Below are 14999 nucleotides of genomic sequence, written 5' to 3'. Positions count from 1 at the left end.
AATAGTAAAAATACTTTCTGATGTTGAAAATATCTGATGTTGAAACTTTATTTCGTTTCTCTCATCATGTCCATTTTGGCAACCAAACGAGCTTTTTTTGGCATGACTCTAGCATGCATGATCTCATTTACATGTGGATTTTGATTGGCTCTTGTCTAAGACACAGGTTAAAATGCTGCAGCATTAAAAAGATAAGTGTGCTAATCACTGCCCCATGACTTTATAAATAGCTCTTACAAGCATGCTGCACATTTTGTGTGGCACAGTGCTGATACCACAGTGTTTCACAAATCTGGTCCATAGCCTATTGTACAGATAGGTCTTTGTACAGTCTTGCTCTCACCTAATAAAAGTAAACACTTGCCACACAAGATTTCATTAATTCATTAATAGTTGCCATATCTTTCTTTTCAGTCTGAAAGTATTTACATTTATTCAAATAGCATATTTTAATACAGGTGATGTGCAGCAGTTGGCCATACAACTTATGAAGTGAAACTTACTTTGCATGTGAAGCCAGCTCCTGTGCAGCTTTATATTCAGATTACAGAGCAAAGGAAGATACATCATGGTTAGGAACGCATGTTACTACCTGATATCTAAAATTATATTGTACTTTAAGTGTTGGGGCATGTGCTTACTGGAGTCTGTCCAGTGACATAACCGTCTACAATTTTGCGTTATCGTAGGGAAATTTTAAGCTTGAATTTCAAATCCTGAAACATGCAAACACCACAAAAAGGTGCTAATGAAGTCCCGGGGTTAGTAATAAAGAAGGATGTTATCAGTCAGGCCAAGTGTGACTAAAACTTTTAAATGTACTCGTAAACCTGAAACTAAAGTTAAAGTGAAATTTAATAACTGTACTTTTTTGTATTTTTTTTATCATGTTTTTGGGCCTCATACTATGGCTGATTGAAGGAAACTAAGTTTCTTGAATATAATCCTTTGAATTAAAGTCAAGAAAGGTAATTTTCCTTCATGCAAAATTGATGCAAAATTAACTTGTCATTGCTTGAAATAAACTAAAATTCCTAAAGATTAATGCAGTGTGCTATTTTCATCTTGGCCTATTTTTCTTGCTTGACCTTTAAAAAAAGCAAAACGGAGTACTCAGTTAATTGTCAAAATAAACACGACTATCCAATTACTCATCTAATCGCAGTCCAAGCCTTAATTGGGACTTGATTTGCAGTGAATTATTGCATTGTATGAGAGTGATTTTAGATTTTTCTGATTACTGTTAGATTGAACAAGGATGAATGTCAACATGCCATGTATGATAAAGCAGCTCCTCCAGAATCAGTGTAAAAGGGAACTGAAGAAGAAAAGTTTTTAAAATATAAGGAACAAGCATTCTTTAGAAATGTCGATCATGATTGTGATTGCACAAAGACTGTAATAGTTTTTTACCCCTTAACTCTCTGATATTCACCTTTCTCTTTTCTTCGCACCTCTCTGTAGTTGAGCCTGAATTCAGCACTGCAACAGGCTCAGCTCCTGGCAGCAGCTGTACAGCAGTCAGCAGGCCAGCAGAGCAGCACCACTGGAGCCAACATCTCTGCTTCTGCAGCTACGCCCATCACTCATATCCCCCTCTCACAGCCAATCCAGATTGCACCGGTAAGAAACTAAGACGGTCCTCCTGAATTTGATTTACAGGGACAGAAATTCAGGACCAAAGCCAAAAACAAAAGTGTGTTATTTTATATTTAATATGTATTTTTATTTACCCTTTGAAGTTAACATAAAGCAGTGATCATCAGATCATTCAGAGGTGATCATCACCATGTTAATAAAGAGTACTGATGGAGAACTTGAGGACTAATTTAACAGCTTGCTAAATAATGAGTTATTAAACATTTGTGAAATTATTAAGATAAAACAATTTTATGGTTTCCCAAAAGCATCTGTAGCTGAATTCCAGACCGACCTGACCATAAGAATGGAAAACATTGTGTAAAGCGCGTGGACGTAACTTTGGAAAGTTCATCAGAATATAAACATAAAGCACATGCAACCCCAATTACAATGAAGTTGGGAATTTGTGTAAAACATAAATAAAAACAGAATACGATGATTTGCAAATCCTTTTCAACCCATATTCAATTGCCTTCATTGGAACTTCATTGGAATTGGGGTTGCTGATTTACTGATTTACTAAGTATTATTTATATGATTTCCCTCAAAGAATTTCTTTGATGTTGAAAAGCTTTTCATTTAAATAGTGTGTTTGAATTAAAAATCTTTTCAACATCTCACTCACTCACTCACCCTCACTCTATTTGTGATTACCTTCTTTCAGCAGCTGCAGCCTTCGGGTCTAAACCTGCCTCAGTTCGTATTGGTGCAGCCTGGCCAGCTTCAACCTGCCCAGTTCATCCTCTCCCCTTCACCTCAAGGACAGACTGGTATGGATGCACCCACACCAAACGCTCATATGTCCTCAATGTTCTGATGCATTTCAACATTGATAAGAATACTAGATCTAGACTTTACTCTAGATTGGACAGCACTGTCAGTGCATTGTCGGTCAAACAGACTGTACCGTATTTCTAGCCTCACCTCGATCTATCCTGCTGTAAAAAAAAAAAGCTTTTTAGGAGCAAAGTTAACTTGATGTGTGATGCAGACTGAGAGGAGGTAGCTGACAATTTGGAAGAGAGGCAGTGATGCGTCTAAGCTTTCAGATCAATATTTCAAGAGACTTTGCTCTTGAGACTTTTACCATCTCTCTTTCGCTGTGCTTCGTTATTGTGCTCTTACTTTTTTCTTTTGTACATCTTCCTTTTTTTTCTTTCAGGCCTTCTTCAATCCCAGAATCTCTTCACACAACTACCTCAAAGCCAAGCCCATGTCCTGCAGTCTCAGGTCATGCAGATGGCTTCCACACAGGTCAGTCACTCCAAATGACTACTCTTACTGGGCAATTAATTCTGGTCAGCAGGTTCATCTACATTCATAAAATATGAATAAAAATGAAAAATATAATTCATAATGCCTTCATTGGTTATCTTAGTTGAGTCTGAGGCTTTCTTTGCAGGTAAAAGTGATCTAAATCTGATCTTTTTTTTCATATTTGACAAGATTAGATTTTTTTGTGTGTCAGTGTGAACCGCAAAACCATATTGAATCTGACAGTTTCAGTTCAATCCACTTTTATAGGTGGTGCTGAAATCTAATAGACATCCAAGATGCGGTAATGGGAGCCTTGGCTGATCAGCTGGATTGGTATTCATGAAACATTTACCTCAGTCCAACAGAATATTCATCATAATTTCATGTGCGGGACACCAGCAGATCATCAAAGTGCTTGCTACTAGGGATGCGCTTCACGTCTTTTCTGTTAGAAAAACGAGAGAAGTGCGGACAGTGTAAACACACACACGTGGCACTTTCCTGCGAGAGAAATCGAGCTAACAGCTATTCAGAGTCTACTTCAAGGATAGTTTGAGTCAGAGCCTTTTTCTGGTGTATGTCGTGTCCTTGTTTTTGCATGGAGTTTGCACCCCTTTGCTATTTTTCGTTAATGACAGGTAATCAAAAGAAACTGAGCTTTCTTTCTCTGTTTGATGAGCTTCTACAGTTAAAACAAGCACACTTTTTTTCAGCAGTGCAATTAATCAGTAGTTTTACAGCTTAACAGTAATAATCCTTGACTGAATGGTCTTCTGTTGTTCACCAAATCCAGTGTTTTCTCAGTAATAGTAACAATGACATGACTGCAGGTAGTTTGGAGGTTAATTTGTGAAAATGAATACGGATACTTTAAATCAAGAGTCAAAGTCAGACAAATATCTGCAAGTTACATTACTGCATTTTAAGCCGTAAAAAGCTGGGGCAGTCGTGGGCTGGAGGTTAGGGAACTGGCCCTGTGGCCGGTTCAATCCCCAGTGCTGATAGATGACTGAGGTGTCCTTGAGCAAGACACCTAACCCCCAACTGCTCCCCAGGCGCTGTGGATAGGGCTGCCCACCGCTCCGGGCAAGTGTGCTCATTGCCCCCTAGTGTGCTAGTATTCACTAGTGTGTATGTGGTGTTTCACTTCACTGATGGGTTAAATGCGGAGGTGGAATTTCCCCGTTTGTGGGATTAAAAAAGTATCACTTACTGTATATCTTTTTCATGTCCACAGGCAGCAACCCCTACACGGAAGATAGCTGCCATGCCGGCTCCTGCACCACCCACCCCAAAGCGGGTAGATATTTCTCTAGTGGAAGAGGCCAGCGACTTGGAAGAACTGGAGCAGTTTGCCAAGAATTTTAAGCAAAGGAGGATTAAACTGGGCTTTACTCAGGTACATAGAATAAAGCTTGAAATATCTGTCAGAACTCAATAGGACCTGACCGCTCACACCTCGTTTGAATGTCTTTTCTCAACGGTGTGTTGGGCTCGGGTTGAGTTTCCAGGCTTATAAACATGAAAGTGTGGGAAATATGGTGCAACCAAAATTATGTTTGTCCAATTATTTATGTTCAATTTACATGTTATATTCTATGTAAAGAAATAGTTTTAGGATTAACCTAATGATGGCAAAGATCCTGCTATATCAGCACCTTTCAGTGTAAGAAAAACAGAGGGTGGCTGACTAAAGATGCTTGAGAAGTATTGTTTGATAGGTACATTTGTTAAAGCAGAATTTAAATTTAAACTTTTGGACAGCTGATAATTTGATCATGTTATTTTCCAAAATTCTTTTTTTTTTTCTGTAACAATATTGTTGCAAAAGTTTTTTTCTTTTCTTTTTTTTTGTGTTGGGTCAGTTCAGGTTAGTTTTCTATACAAAACTTGACAGTGTGGTTCAGGTTTGGTCAGAATTTCTCATGCTCAGGTTGGGTTCAGACTCAAACCCTGTGATCTGATTCAGGTTTAGATGGACTAGGACATACATTTCTTGGGCTGTATTTGAATACAATTTAAGCCCTGAGCCCACAACACGCTTGTTTCATTTTTTATGATGCTTTCTCCAAGAGTTCATGGCACCACTTATACTTTAATTCCATTTGACACCCAGGGAGACGTGGGCTTGGCTATGGGCAAGCTCTATGGAAACGACTTCAGCCAGACCACAATCTCCCGCTTTGAGGCCTTGAACCTGAGCTTCAAGAACATGTGCAAGCTCAAACCTTTGCTGGAGAAGTGGCTTAATGATGCTGGTCTGTCTCATCTTCCTCTTATTTTTTTTTTCTCTGCAGAGTAACTGTTAGAGAAACCAGTTAAATTTGTACAACAATCTGTTACTGCATAGATTTATTCACTTGGAGCTCATTCAAAAGCCTTAAAAGTAGTTATTTCAAAGCTTACCAACATTTTCTCCTTCCCTTTTTCTTTGTCTCTATAGAAAACATGACATCTGATGCTGCAGTTTCTAGTCCCAGTGACCTGTCCCCAGGTCTGTGTGAGGGCTTGAACCGCCGCCGCAAGAAGAGAACAAGCATTGAGACCAACATCCGTGTTGCCTTGGAGAAAAGCTTTCTGGAGGTCAGACTTTACCACCAGGGGGCAGACTTAGCATACTGTACAAAGTAACTTTCCGTCTGAGTTAACAGCTCCTAATAACTTCAGCAGGACAATCAAGAATAAACAGTTTATACACTTATACCTTTGTATCAGTTTTCTACACTGTTATTGGATATATTGACCTATTTACACAGTGATCATTTGTTTAAATGGGATAGTTCAAAATACATTCATGGTTAACAGGAGATGCTGTCATGTCATGCTAACTGCTGGCTTTTATGCAAGATTATCAGTCACTTTTTTACTAACATGGGGGTTATTGGCTGACATCCCTTCTGTAGCAAAGTCAAAAGCCTACCTCTGAAGAGATCACAATGATCGCAGATCAGTTGAACATGGAGAAGGAGGTGGTGAGAGTGTGGTTCTGTAACCGGCGGCAGAAGGAGAAGAGGATCAACCCACCGAGCAGCAGCACACCAGTGAAAACCATCTTTAGTAGCACTGCACCGGTACAGCCTAAATACCTACATTATAGTTTATTCATGCAAATCTTTTACAAGTGTGTTTTAAGGCAAACATAAATGTGAATTGTCCAGTGAGGTCTTGTTTGTCGGTTCATGAATATTCACAGGTGTCCAATGCATCAAGCGCACTGACTGTAAATCCAGCGCTTCCTCTCAGCACTGCTTCTCTTCCCGGCATCACGCTCACTGGTATGTTGTTGCGTTTGACTTTGTTCATTAATGTAATCCTAATTAAAAACCTTCCAATGTCTATTCTGTGATGTTGGTCCATATTCTTCAAAGTTGTGTGTAGTCAAATCCACTCATGAAACATGGCATGCAAATTTCACAAACTGATTTGTTATTCATCAGTTTCCTCTTTGGCACATCCGGTAGAAGTGCATATAAAATTGACCTTAATGTTTTTAGGGTGTTTAAATATTTCATTGTGGTTAAATGATCAAAATGGTCAAAACAACCAATAAAATAATGTTATAACAGTAAAAGTAGAAAATAGTGATCATACTAGTAATTGTGTATGCAGAAAAAATGCTATGACTGTATATTTCATTCAAAGACTTCTGCTTTATACTACTGATGCAATAACTATGTACTGTCCAAGATATACAAAACAAAGCTGTCCTAATGTTGTAGAAGCCATCTCATGTACTGCAATAATACTGCTCAAGATGCCAATGTTTTATAAAAAAAAGATAATCACACCACAGTCATTCTACCATCTTAAATAAAGACAAGACGGTTTGTTCATTTAACTTTTTTTTTTCTCCCAAACATTGTAACACTCATGCTGTTTAAGCGCTGGCCAGTAGCACTTTTTGTTCATTTTTTGCTCCACCAATGAGTTTAACAGCTACCTCATAAGCTTGCTGAATGCTCTATGTTTATTGGCTTACTAGCGAAACATCTGCATGCTTCAAGTAAGTTGTATGTAAATGAGGTCAAATTGGAGTGCTTCATTTGCAGATGATTTGTAAGTAAGGCATTGGTGCTTGTTTCCTTTCGCTGGAAGCTAAATTCATCAGTTGTGCTGCAAAAAAAACACGTTTAGGTTTCCTGAATCAGGTGCAGTTAAATAAACAATCAGTTTATGAGCCAGTCAGGGTGGTTCAATTTTATTTATTTATTTTTTTATTGTTGTAATGAACATTGAATCTCTTTAATAATGGCTTGCTCCCAGAGCAGATCATATAGAATTCATGGCCTAACATTGAGCTTTGGGGCACACCATCCGATAATGCAAACAGTAAAAGACTTGATCTGAATGGATTTGTAGACAATATAAACAACCAGAAGTATTTGGTGTTCCTTCCTTTCCCTGAGTTATTCTGTTGATTCCAGGTACAACTCTAGGACCCATCACCTCAAACACAGCTTCAGTCATCTCGTTGGCACCCGCTGTTGCCACTCCAGCCCCAACGGTTACATCACCATCACTTACTACCTCTGCCACTGCAGCAGCTCTGACCAGCTCAAAGCAGAATGCGGTTACTACAACTGAGACTAGTTCCACTATGGCAACAGCAGCAGCACAGGGAGCAGGTCAGCTTGTGGTGACTCCGGCAGGGCTGGGAGGAGCCAACCTGGCAGCTGTGGCAGCAGCTGCAGGACTTAACCCAGGAGTTATTGCACCCACCCAGCTAACTCAGGGGTGAGCATGAAGTCTTATTTTGGCTGTGTGTGTTTATTTATGTATGGCTACATGTTTTAGGAGGGGAGGGAGCTGTTACAGTAGAGGTGCCTAACTGTGGGGCTGGTCTTCTACTGCCCTGGAGAGTTTGAGTTTATATACCTGGCTCTGATATTCAGGTTTTGCTAAAGGCCTTGATTGAAGGGACCCTCCAGCCAAAGTGAAGAATGTTACAATTACATCATGTACACCTACCTACTCACTGCTTACGTTAGTAACACAGTAGTCCTAAGGGTGAGATTTTTCCCATTTAAATTCAGTGAAAATTACACTGAAATTCAGTGTGCTTTTTTTTTCTTTTTTTTTTTTTCCTCTTTCCCCCTTTTCCCTCATTGCCATGGGACAACTGATGTATTTAAGTAATGACTGCCAGGTTTTGTAGTGTTGTAGAGAAAACATTTAGAATAAGGAGGCAAAATCTGAAATTCTGTCAAATGCTAGTTTTAGTCCAGAACGCCTCTTAACTTGATCAGAAATGTTAGATTAATGTTGGTGCTAAATTCTGCAGGGCAGTCAGGCAGCTCTGACTCACAGGGTCATGTCTAATTTCTACACAGTCTTTCAACCTAGTGTAATCAAAATTGAGTGACTCCACCAGTTATAGCATCGGAAATCCATTTGTTACAGTGAGTCATGGAACCGTGTCGCTGATAATCATAGTTTCCATGCTGCATGACATAAGTCTGATTTACGCTTGAATACTATACTTACATATAGTTCAACAGCCGGTTTCATTTTAGGCTCAGTTCTCTGTGGTTTAGCAGAGTAATGGAATACATTATTGCAAGCACAATGAAGCTAAACATCAGCAAAAATATGCTTGTTTCTCATAAAGCAGCACCTAATTTCCACTGCTGGTAAAAGATTCTTGGTGCTGCATCAATGATCTGTATATGTGACTATGTTTACTGTGCACACCACAGCTGTTTTAACTGAATATGGCAAGTAATATCACTAACTACAAAGATACTCATCACTAGGCGTGGATCAGTAAAGAGAAATTACACTTAAATGGCAGTATAATGGAAAAAAGTTTTTCTTCAAAACTAATACTGTTTCAAAACTTACCATACAGTTCACATATGTAAATTAAGCTGCAAAAACTTTAAAAAAAAAAGAAAAAAATGTGGTGTATAGTGCCTTATAAAGTACAGTACAGTTGTGGACTGTTTAACACTGAAACGAATTTAAAAAAGGAAATGCATGCATGATTAGAAAGAGAACAAATTAATGAGAAAATCTCCTTGCATTTGAAATGAGTACTTTGAAGGTTTCAGTGAAGGAGGAGTAAACAGTTTTTCTACTGAGAATGTAATTGAGTAAAGGTGCAGTTGTTCATTCTCATCTTTCAAAAATAACACTTGTAACACTGAGCACAGTAAGACCATACGTCTTCATATTGCTTTATACTTTTCTGTGCCCAACTGTTTGTGCCCAGCATGCCTGAATTCGTCTGCACAACAGTTACGCTTGCCTGCTCTGATCATGTCTTTGCAACATGCTGTAGCAATTGTTGAAGGCTGTTGCACAATGTCCCAGGAAAATATGGCCTGTCGTCTGATAATTATTCAATTCTCTGCCAGGGGAGCATTGCTGAGTTTGGCTCCGTCGCCTCTCGGCAACACTCTGAATCCAACAGCTCTAATGAACAGCACCACACTGGCCACCATTCAGGGTGCGTGAACTTTTGTTTTCTCTTTTTTTCACTGTAAATTAACTGTTTTTGTCTTTAACCTTTAAGGTTAACCTGTCGTTAACCTTTTCTGAATTCTGTTTGCCTTGTTTCCAGCTCTTGCAACTGGAGGGACATTACCCATAACCTCCATTGATGGAAATGGCAACCTGTTGTTTGCCAACACTAATGCAGGAGGTGTGACCCCCAGCCTGGTGACAGCTCCTCTTTTCCTGAACCCATCTGGTCTGTCACTGCTCCCCACTAGTGTATTGTCAGCAGGCGCAGCCACAGGTGGGGCTCTAAACCTACAGGTGACCAATGACACGCACCAGAGTGCTGTTGCAGCAGCACAAGTGCCCGTCAAAAGCATCACTGTGGCCTCCAAGGCTCAATGAACTTCTGGCTTCTTCCCTTGCTTTTCTTAGACTTTATTTAATCCCTGTGCTATTACCAAATACAGAGACATTTTATTACTACTACTACTTTTCTTTATCCTTCTCCTTGTGCCAGGAGACTTTTCTTTTTCTGGACAATGCTGACTGTCATTCATTTCTTAGGACCTTGATGGGAACTATTACTTTTTCAGTTGTACAGTAGACCTTGCTGTACTTTTTTTGGCACATGCTGTGGAAGGAGTGTGAACTCTGCTATCTTTACCTAATGGTTGCATGGGTTGGAGGGTCTTTTTCCTGAAATCACTTACTAAAAAAAAGATATTTGACAAACTGAACCAAAAAATGTGAGACTTTAACAAATCCTTAAATGAGATTACTCAGCACAACAGAGTTTATATTTCACTTTGTACAAGATTCCTTTTATTTCCAGGCCTGTTGTGCAGGCCCGTTGTAAAATATTTCAGATTTATAACCAAGATCATTTCATATATTTTATGGTTTAATTTAGAGATGTTACTGAAAATTGTCTGGGTAGATGTTTTTTGGGAGGCTTTTTAAAATGTTATTGTTCTGACTATTGCATCACTTTATAAACTCGGTTAGAAGGCTTTAAAACTAGTAATAAATCAAAGAGGCTCTGGTTCAAAGCAGCGTCTCTTCAAGAGCAATGCAAGTGGTCTTTGTTCTGTCCGACTCTCGTCTGCAAACACTGACTAAGTTCCTGTTAAATGCGACACTCGTTTGAGGGTGGGTAATGTCTTCAAGCAGCACTGAGTTATATAGAAGGATGAGGAAATTGGATTTATGTTCAGAAGATAGTTATTCATATGACACTTTACACAGTGTCTTTCATTTGCCTGATCATAAATTAGATTACCTAATTTTCTATTGATCCTGATGATGCGAAAGCAAGTTTTTGCTTTTTTGTTTTTTTTAAAGAAATGCTTGGGTTAGCGTCCTTTGTATGTTGGTGGATGTCAAACAGCCAAACCAAAGTGTCTCATCACGTATTACTGAAAGAAGTCACAAATGTAGCTTTGTACAGTAATTTATCTAGTCACTCTCGACCCACAAATGTCCTTTAATAGCAACTGTTGATAGCTTGAACAAGCTTCACCAAACATTCACAAGAATCCCGACCTAACGAGAGTTAATGGGAAATTAGCACACGACTTAGTTTTTGTCAAAATACCTACATTTGTGCTATAAATTTCAAATGGAAGTTTCCATTATTAGATCGGGTCTAGATTTTTGATGCATAATCTCTCCCTGCCTACAGCATCTCCTTCCTTATCCCATTAACTAGCAACATTAAAACAGCCGAAGCCTAATATTCAAATGTTTATTCTTAAACATTACTTGAGAGCAAACATACCCCCAATCCAGCCCAACATTGTGAAATTCCACATGTATCCAAGTAAAACCATTTAAAATAACAACTCATGCTAAAGGGTGGTGTTTTAAGAAACAGTCGTGTGCTGCAGTATCTCATTAGCTTGAATTGGACTCTTCTTCAACAGTCTGTAAAGCTTGTCCAACCTAATTACAAAAGTACATTGAGCATAAATGGGTGACTTGGCCTTTTATCTCTCAGAACGTGAAACCTTTGAGCATTAGCTGGGCATTTCTGTGGTAGCTTTGAGGCAAATAGAGCTGATTTATAAGAAGCTTCAACCAAAGTGAACTCATAGCTGCTAAATTGACGTCTGCATCATATCACCATCACTGAAGAGTGTAGAATGTTCTACCTTCAGCATCAGATCTGCTAAGCATCCAGTTGAGGCCATTTATCACGTGTACATGGAACAGGCATGTTGGACTTGCGCTTTGTAGCGAGTATATTTTTGTAGAAATACCTCAGCAACATTTAATACTAAAACGAAATACTGATGTTAAAAGCATGTTTTGGAATTTTGACCTCAACATTTTTTTTTCTCTAAATACTGTTGGTCCTTGGTTTTTAGATGAACAGTGTGGCTTTAGATTGTGGCCATTAGAGCATTAAAAACGGCTGACGGTTACTTGAATGTTGTAGGACGAATGATTTCACACTCGGAAATGTCTGTGAGTACAATACGTGCTCTTCGCCACTGGCTGTTAACAGCACTAACTGGCATGCATTCCCTGTAGGGGGCACCTTTTGAATGTGCCTGTCTAACCGCAGTTTGCAGCTGTTCTTTATGTGTACAACCAGTGAAAAAGTAAGCGGTTGGTCTCCACATGCCTTACTGTTAAAATGACCATTAACCATCTTAGAGATACAGTTGCTTCGTAGCTTCATCAAGGCCATTCAAGTCCACCAAAGTCATTTCTAATGCTGTACAATTCATCTAAAGAACCAATTCTAAACACTGCATAAGAGTCAGGTCTGTAAAATATTAAAATATTACTCATAGGGTTGAAGCAGATCTTTTATAATTCTGGTTTTCATAATGAACACATACTAAATACTACTGCATTGCTAATACTACTATTTCATGTTTGTACTTGGTTTTTGGGGGGGTGTTGGGTTCTCTCTTACTTGCCAAAGCAAATGCCTTCTGCACCGCTGCTTTCTACTAGAGATGTTGCTAACCAGGTACTAACGCGCGGATGTGTTCTCTCAGCGGGAGCCCCCCTTTCTCTCCTGTACATGGTCTCATTGAAATACTTGTCTTTTGGTCTTTATATATAAGTAGTTGTTAATATATTCTATACATCTTAACCTTTATTTTTTGTCATTTCAGATTTAGGACGCACTTATTCTGTAGTTGTCACAGAAGGAAAAAAAACAGTGCGGGCCTAAATTCCATTTGTCTGTCCAAGGCTAAAACCTTTCTTTTTGAGGAGGAAGAGTGCTGAATTGGGTTTAATAGAGATTTTAATGAACTCCATTCACGGGTTCACCTGTTGCCCCTCTCAAATTTCATGTTAGGTCTGAGATAATACTACATCAGAAATGGCAGACTTACGTCAGTGACACAAATGTGTAGCCATTGTTATTTGTGAGTGACTTTAAAAATACACTTTTCTCTCAAGTATACAGCTTTCAAAGAACTTTTCTACTGTATCATCATTGAGATCAGTCATTCAGAGTGGTTAAATGTGGAAAAAATGGGAATGGTGAATGTAGGAAAACTTGGGGTGGTGGGGCTACAATGGCAACAATGTATTGCCTATTTACTCACTATATATATATAATTTGATTTCTTCAGGTTCATAAAACAATCCTAATCAGCCGTTAGGCATGCATTCATAAGAAGCTTGAGTAATAACCTGTGACGGAGCTCCTAGAGCCATTATTGCATTGGTTGGTTCCCATCACCACCACTGTGAACAGTCCTGCCATGTTTTTTCTGGAACTACTTTGAATGACTTTGTTGGCATCTTGATGGTTGAATTATGCAGAAAATTTGGAGCGCTCACTGAAATTCCCCTTTAAAGGCATTTTTAAAACTTTAATTTGGGATTTAATTACATTTCCTACTCAACACTGATGAGCAGTGGACTTTCAAACTTTGTTCCAAAGTAAAAAAGACTCTTAAAATACTGTTTAAATGTTATAGATACAATACCAAAGATGTCTTCTCTCTTTCTGTATTCTTTTTTTTTTTTTCAACTAATCAACTCTTTCCTTGTAATTTCCATTTTTTTTCAATTTACATTTTAATGTGTGTCATTCAAAACCACATCCTCTCTGTTCTGTTTTCACACTGTAGAGATGTCTGTAGTACAGTGGTCAGTGTAGGAACAAGGTATTTTGCATTTTCTTGTGTGGAAGTTTTGTAATGTACATCTTCCTTTATAGTGGCCTTTTTATTTTGGGGTTCTGAACATATCGGTATCGAGGTCTTGCTTTCTGTCACTACAGAATGTGTATCATTTTATGTTTTATTGTACAGAAAAGGGCTGGTAAAGGTTCTTCACAAAGAAACAAAATGCACACACATGTTCTCTATGGTAAGGTGGGTAAAGGTATTTAACCTACCGATTAGGTCATCTGGCGTTGATGAGTCTGCTGACTGTTTGTCTTCTGTGTAGTCTCTGTTTCTGTTAGAATATACTGTAGTTGTTTATATCATTAAATCATTTTCAGTGTGTTCTCAGAATGTTGTGTCTCTGTTTACAGGTTAAAAAGTACATTGATGGAATACAGCACTGAGTTTTTTAGAAAAAAAACATTATCAATTCAGTGTTAGACAGAGAGTTCAGGTCAAAGAAGTAGCAAATATGCTGCAAAAGCCAAATTATATTTATATAGTATAAATATAGTTTCACCTGCAGAAAAAACTGGTGGTGAAAGTGTTTTTATGTACATTCAGCTCAGAAGTACAGCTTTAGGGTCTTCAAAAGGAAAGTTGTGTTGTACAACAAAAGAATGGTGTGAAAACTGAGGATTGTAACACTGGTCGTATTCATATACTGTATTTACAGCAGATTTAAAATTCTTTAGCCATGTCTAGCACAGTCCTGGACATGCAGGGAAATTCTGATTGTGTTTTATATTCTACATTAATGTCACAGATAAATGAATCACCAACCTGCCACTACCTTAAATAACTCTTTGTTTTGACACTGTGTCCATTATATTAGCTTCACTTATAAATGCAGTTCGTAGTTCTACAATTACAGGCTGTAATCCATCTGCTTCTTCAGTGGTCAGGACCAGTGTTGTGAGTGGATCAGACACAGCAGTGCTGCTGGAGGTTTTGAAGACCTCAGTGTCACTGCTGGACTGAGAATAGTCAATCAAGCAACAGCGACCTGTGGGCCGCTTCCTGTGACCGCTGATGAAGGTCTAGAGGATGACCAACACAAACTGTAGCAACACTTGCCCTACTGTCTCTGACTTTACATCTACAAGGTGGACCAACAAGGAAGGTGTGTCTAATAGAGTGGACACGTGGGGGCAGAGGCTGCATGTGCCACAAACCAACTGATGAAAACTCGCCAAACTCATTTTGTTTGTAGTGACATTAACGTAAGATTGAGAATGCACACTCTAGAAAATTGTGATCAGCTCATATAATTAAGTAATATGTATATGTTTTGAGTGTTTATGCATGTGTCCACAGTAAGAGCGCAGCACTGATGATGCTGCGGAGAAACAAAACGACTGTCAGCCCAAACCACATGCACACACAACCTTTTCTAGTTCTGAGTTTGATCATGCAACCCTGTACCCCTTCAAAGTGGAAGAACCACTTGGTTTGCTAAAGAATCCTTTAGTGTGTGGTTTATGTGAAGTAGATGTGTGTGTTAAAAAACTCAAGGTTCTC

At 38.7% G+C, this 14999-nt stretch overlaps 1 protein-coding gene across 3 annotated transcripts in view; it reads left to right on the top strand.

Moving 5' to 3' along the window:
- The window catches only part of pou2f1a (POU class 2 homeobox 1a), a 29390-nt gene extending 15561 nt beyond the window's left edge, over window positions 1–13829 (top strand). For all 3 annotated transcript variants that reach the window (XM_017701832.2, XM_037543543.1, XM_037543542.1), the window contains exons 4-14: window positions 1465–1623; window positions 2306–2411; window positions 2804–2895; window positions 4136–4297; window positions 5015–5156; window positions 5342–5481; window positions 5802–5969; window positions 6092–6173; window positions 7323–7632; window positions 9255–9346; window positions 9461–13829. In XM_017701832.2, coding sequence (XP_017557321.1) covers window positions 1465–1623; window positions 2306–2411; window positions 2804–2895; window positions 4136–4297; window positions 5015–5156; window positions 5342–5481; window positions 5802–5969; window positions 6092–6173; window positions 7323–7632; window positions 9255–9346; window positions 9461–9741 — 1734 coding nt within the window. In that variant the 3' untranslated portion in view covers window positions 9742–13829. The remainder of the gene's footprint in view (window positions 1–1464; window positions 1624–2305; window positions 2412–2803; window positions 2896–4135; window positions 4298–5014; window positions 5157–5341; window positions 5482–5801; window positions 5970–6091; window positions 6174–7322; window positions 7633–9254; window positions 9347–9460) is intronic.
- Window positions 13830–14999: the final 1170 nt, after the last annotated feature.

Source organism: Pygocentrus nattereri, chromosome 12 (genome assembly GCF_015220715.1).
Source record: "Pygocentrus nattereri isolate fPygNat1 chromosome 12, fPygNat1.pri, whole genome shotgun sequence".
Classification (NCBI taxonomy): domain Eukaryota; kingdom Metazoa; phylum Chordata; class Actinopteri; order Characiformes; family Serrasalmidae; genus Pygocentrus; species Pygocentrus nattereri.
This window is presented reverse-complemented; position numbering and strand designations above follow the sequence as displayed.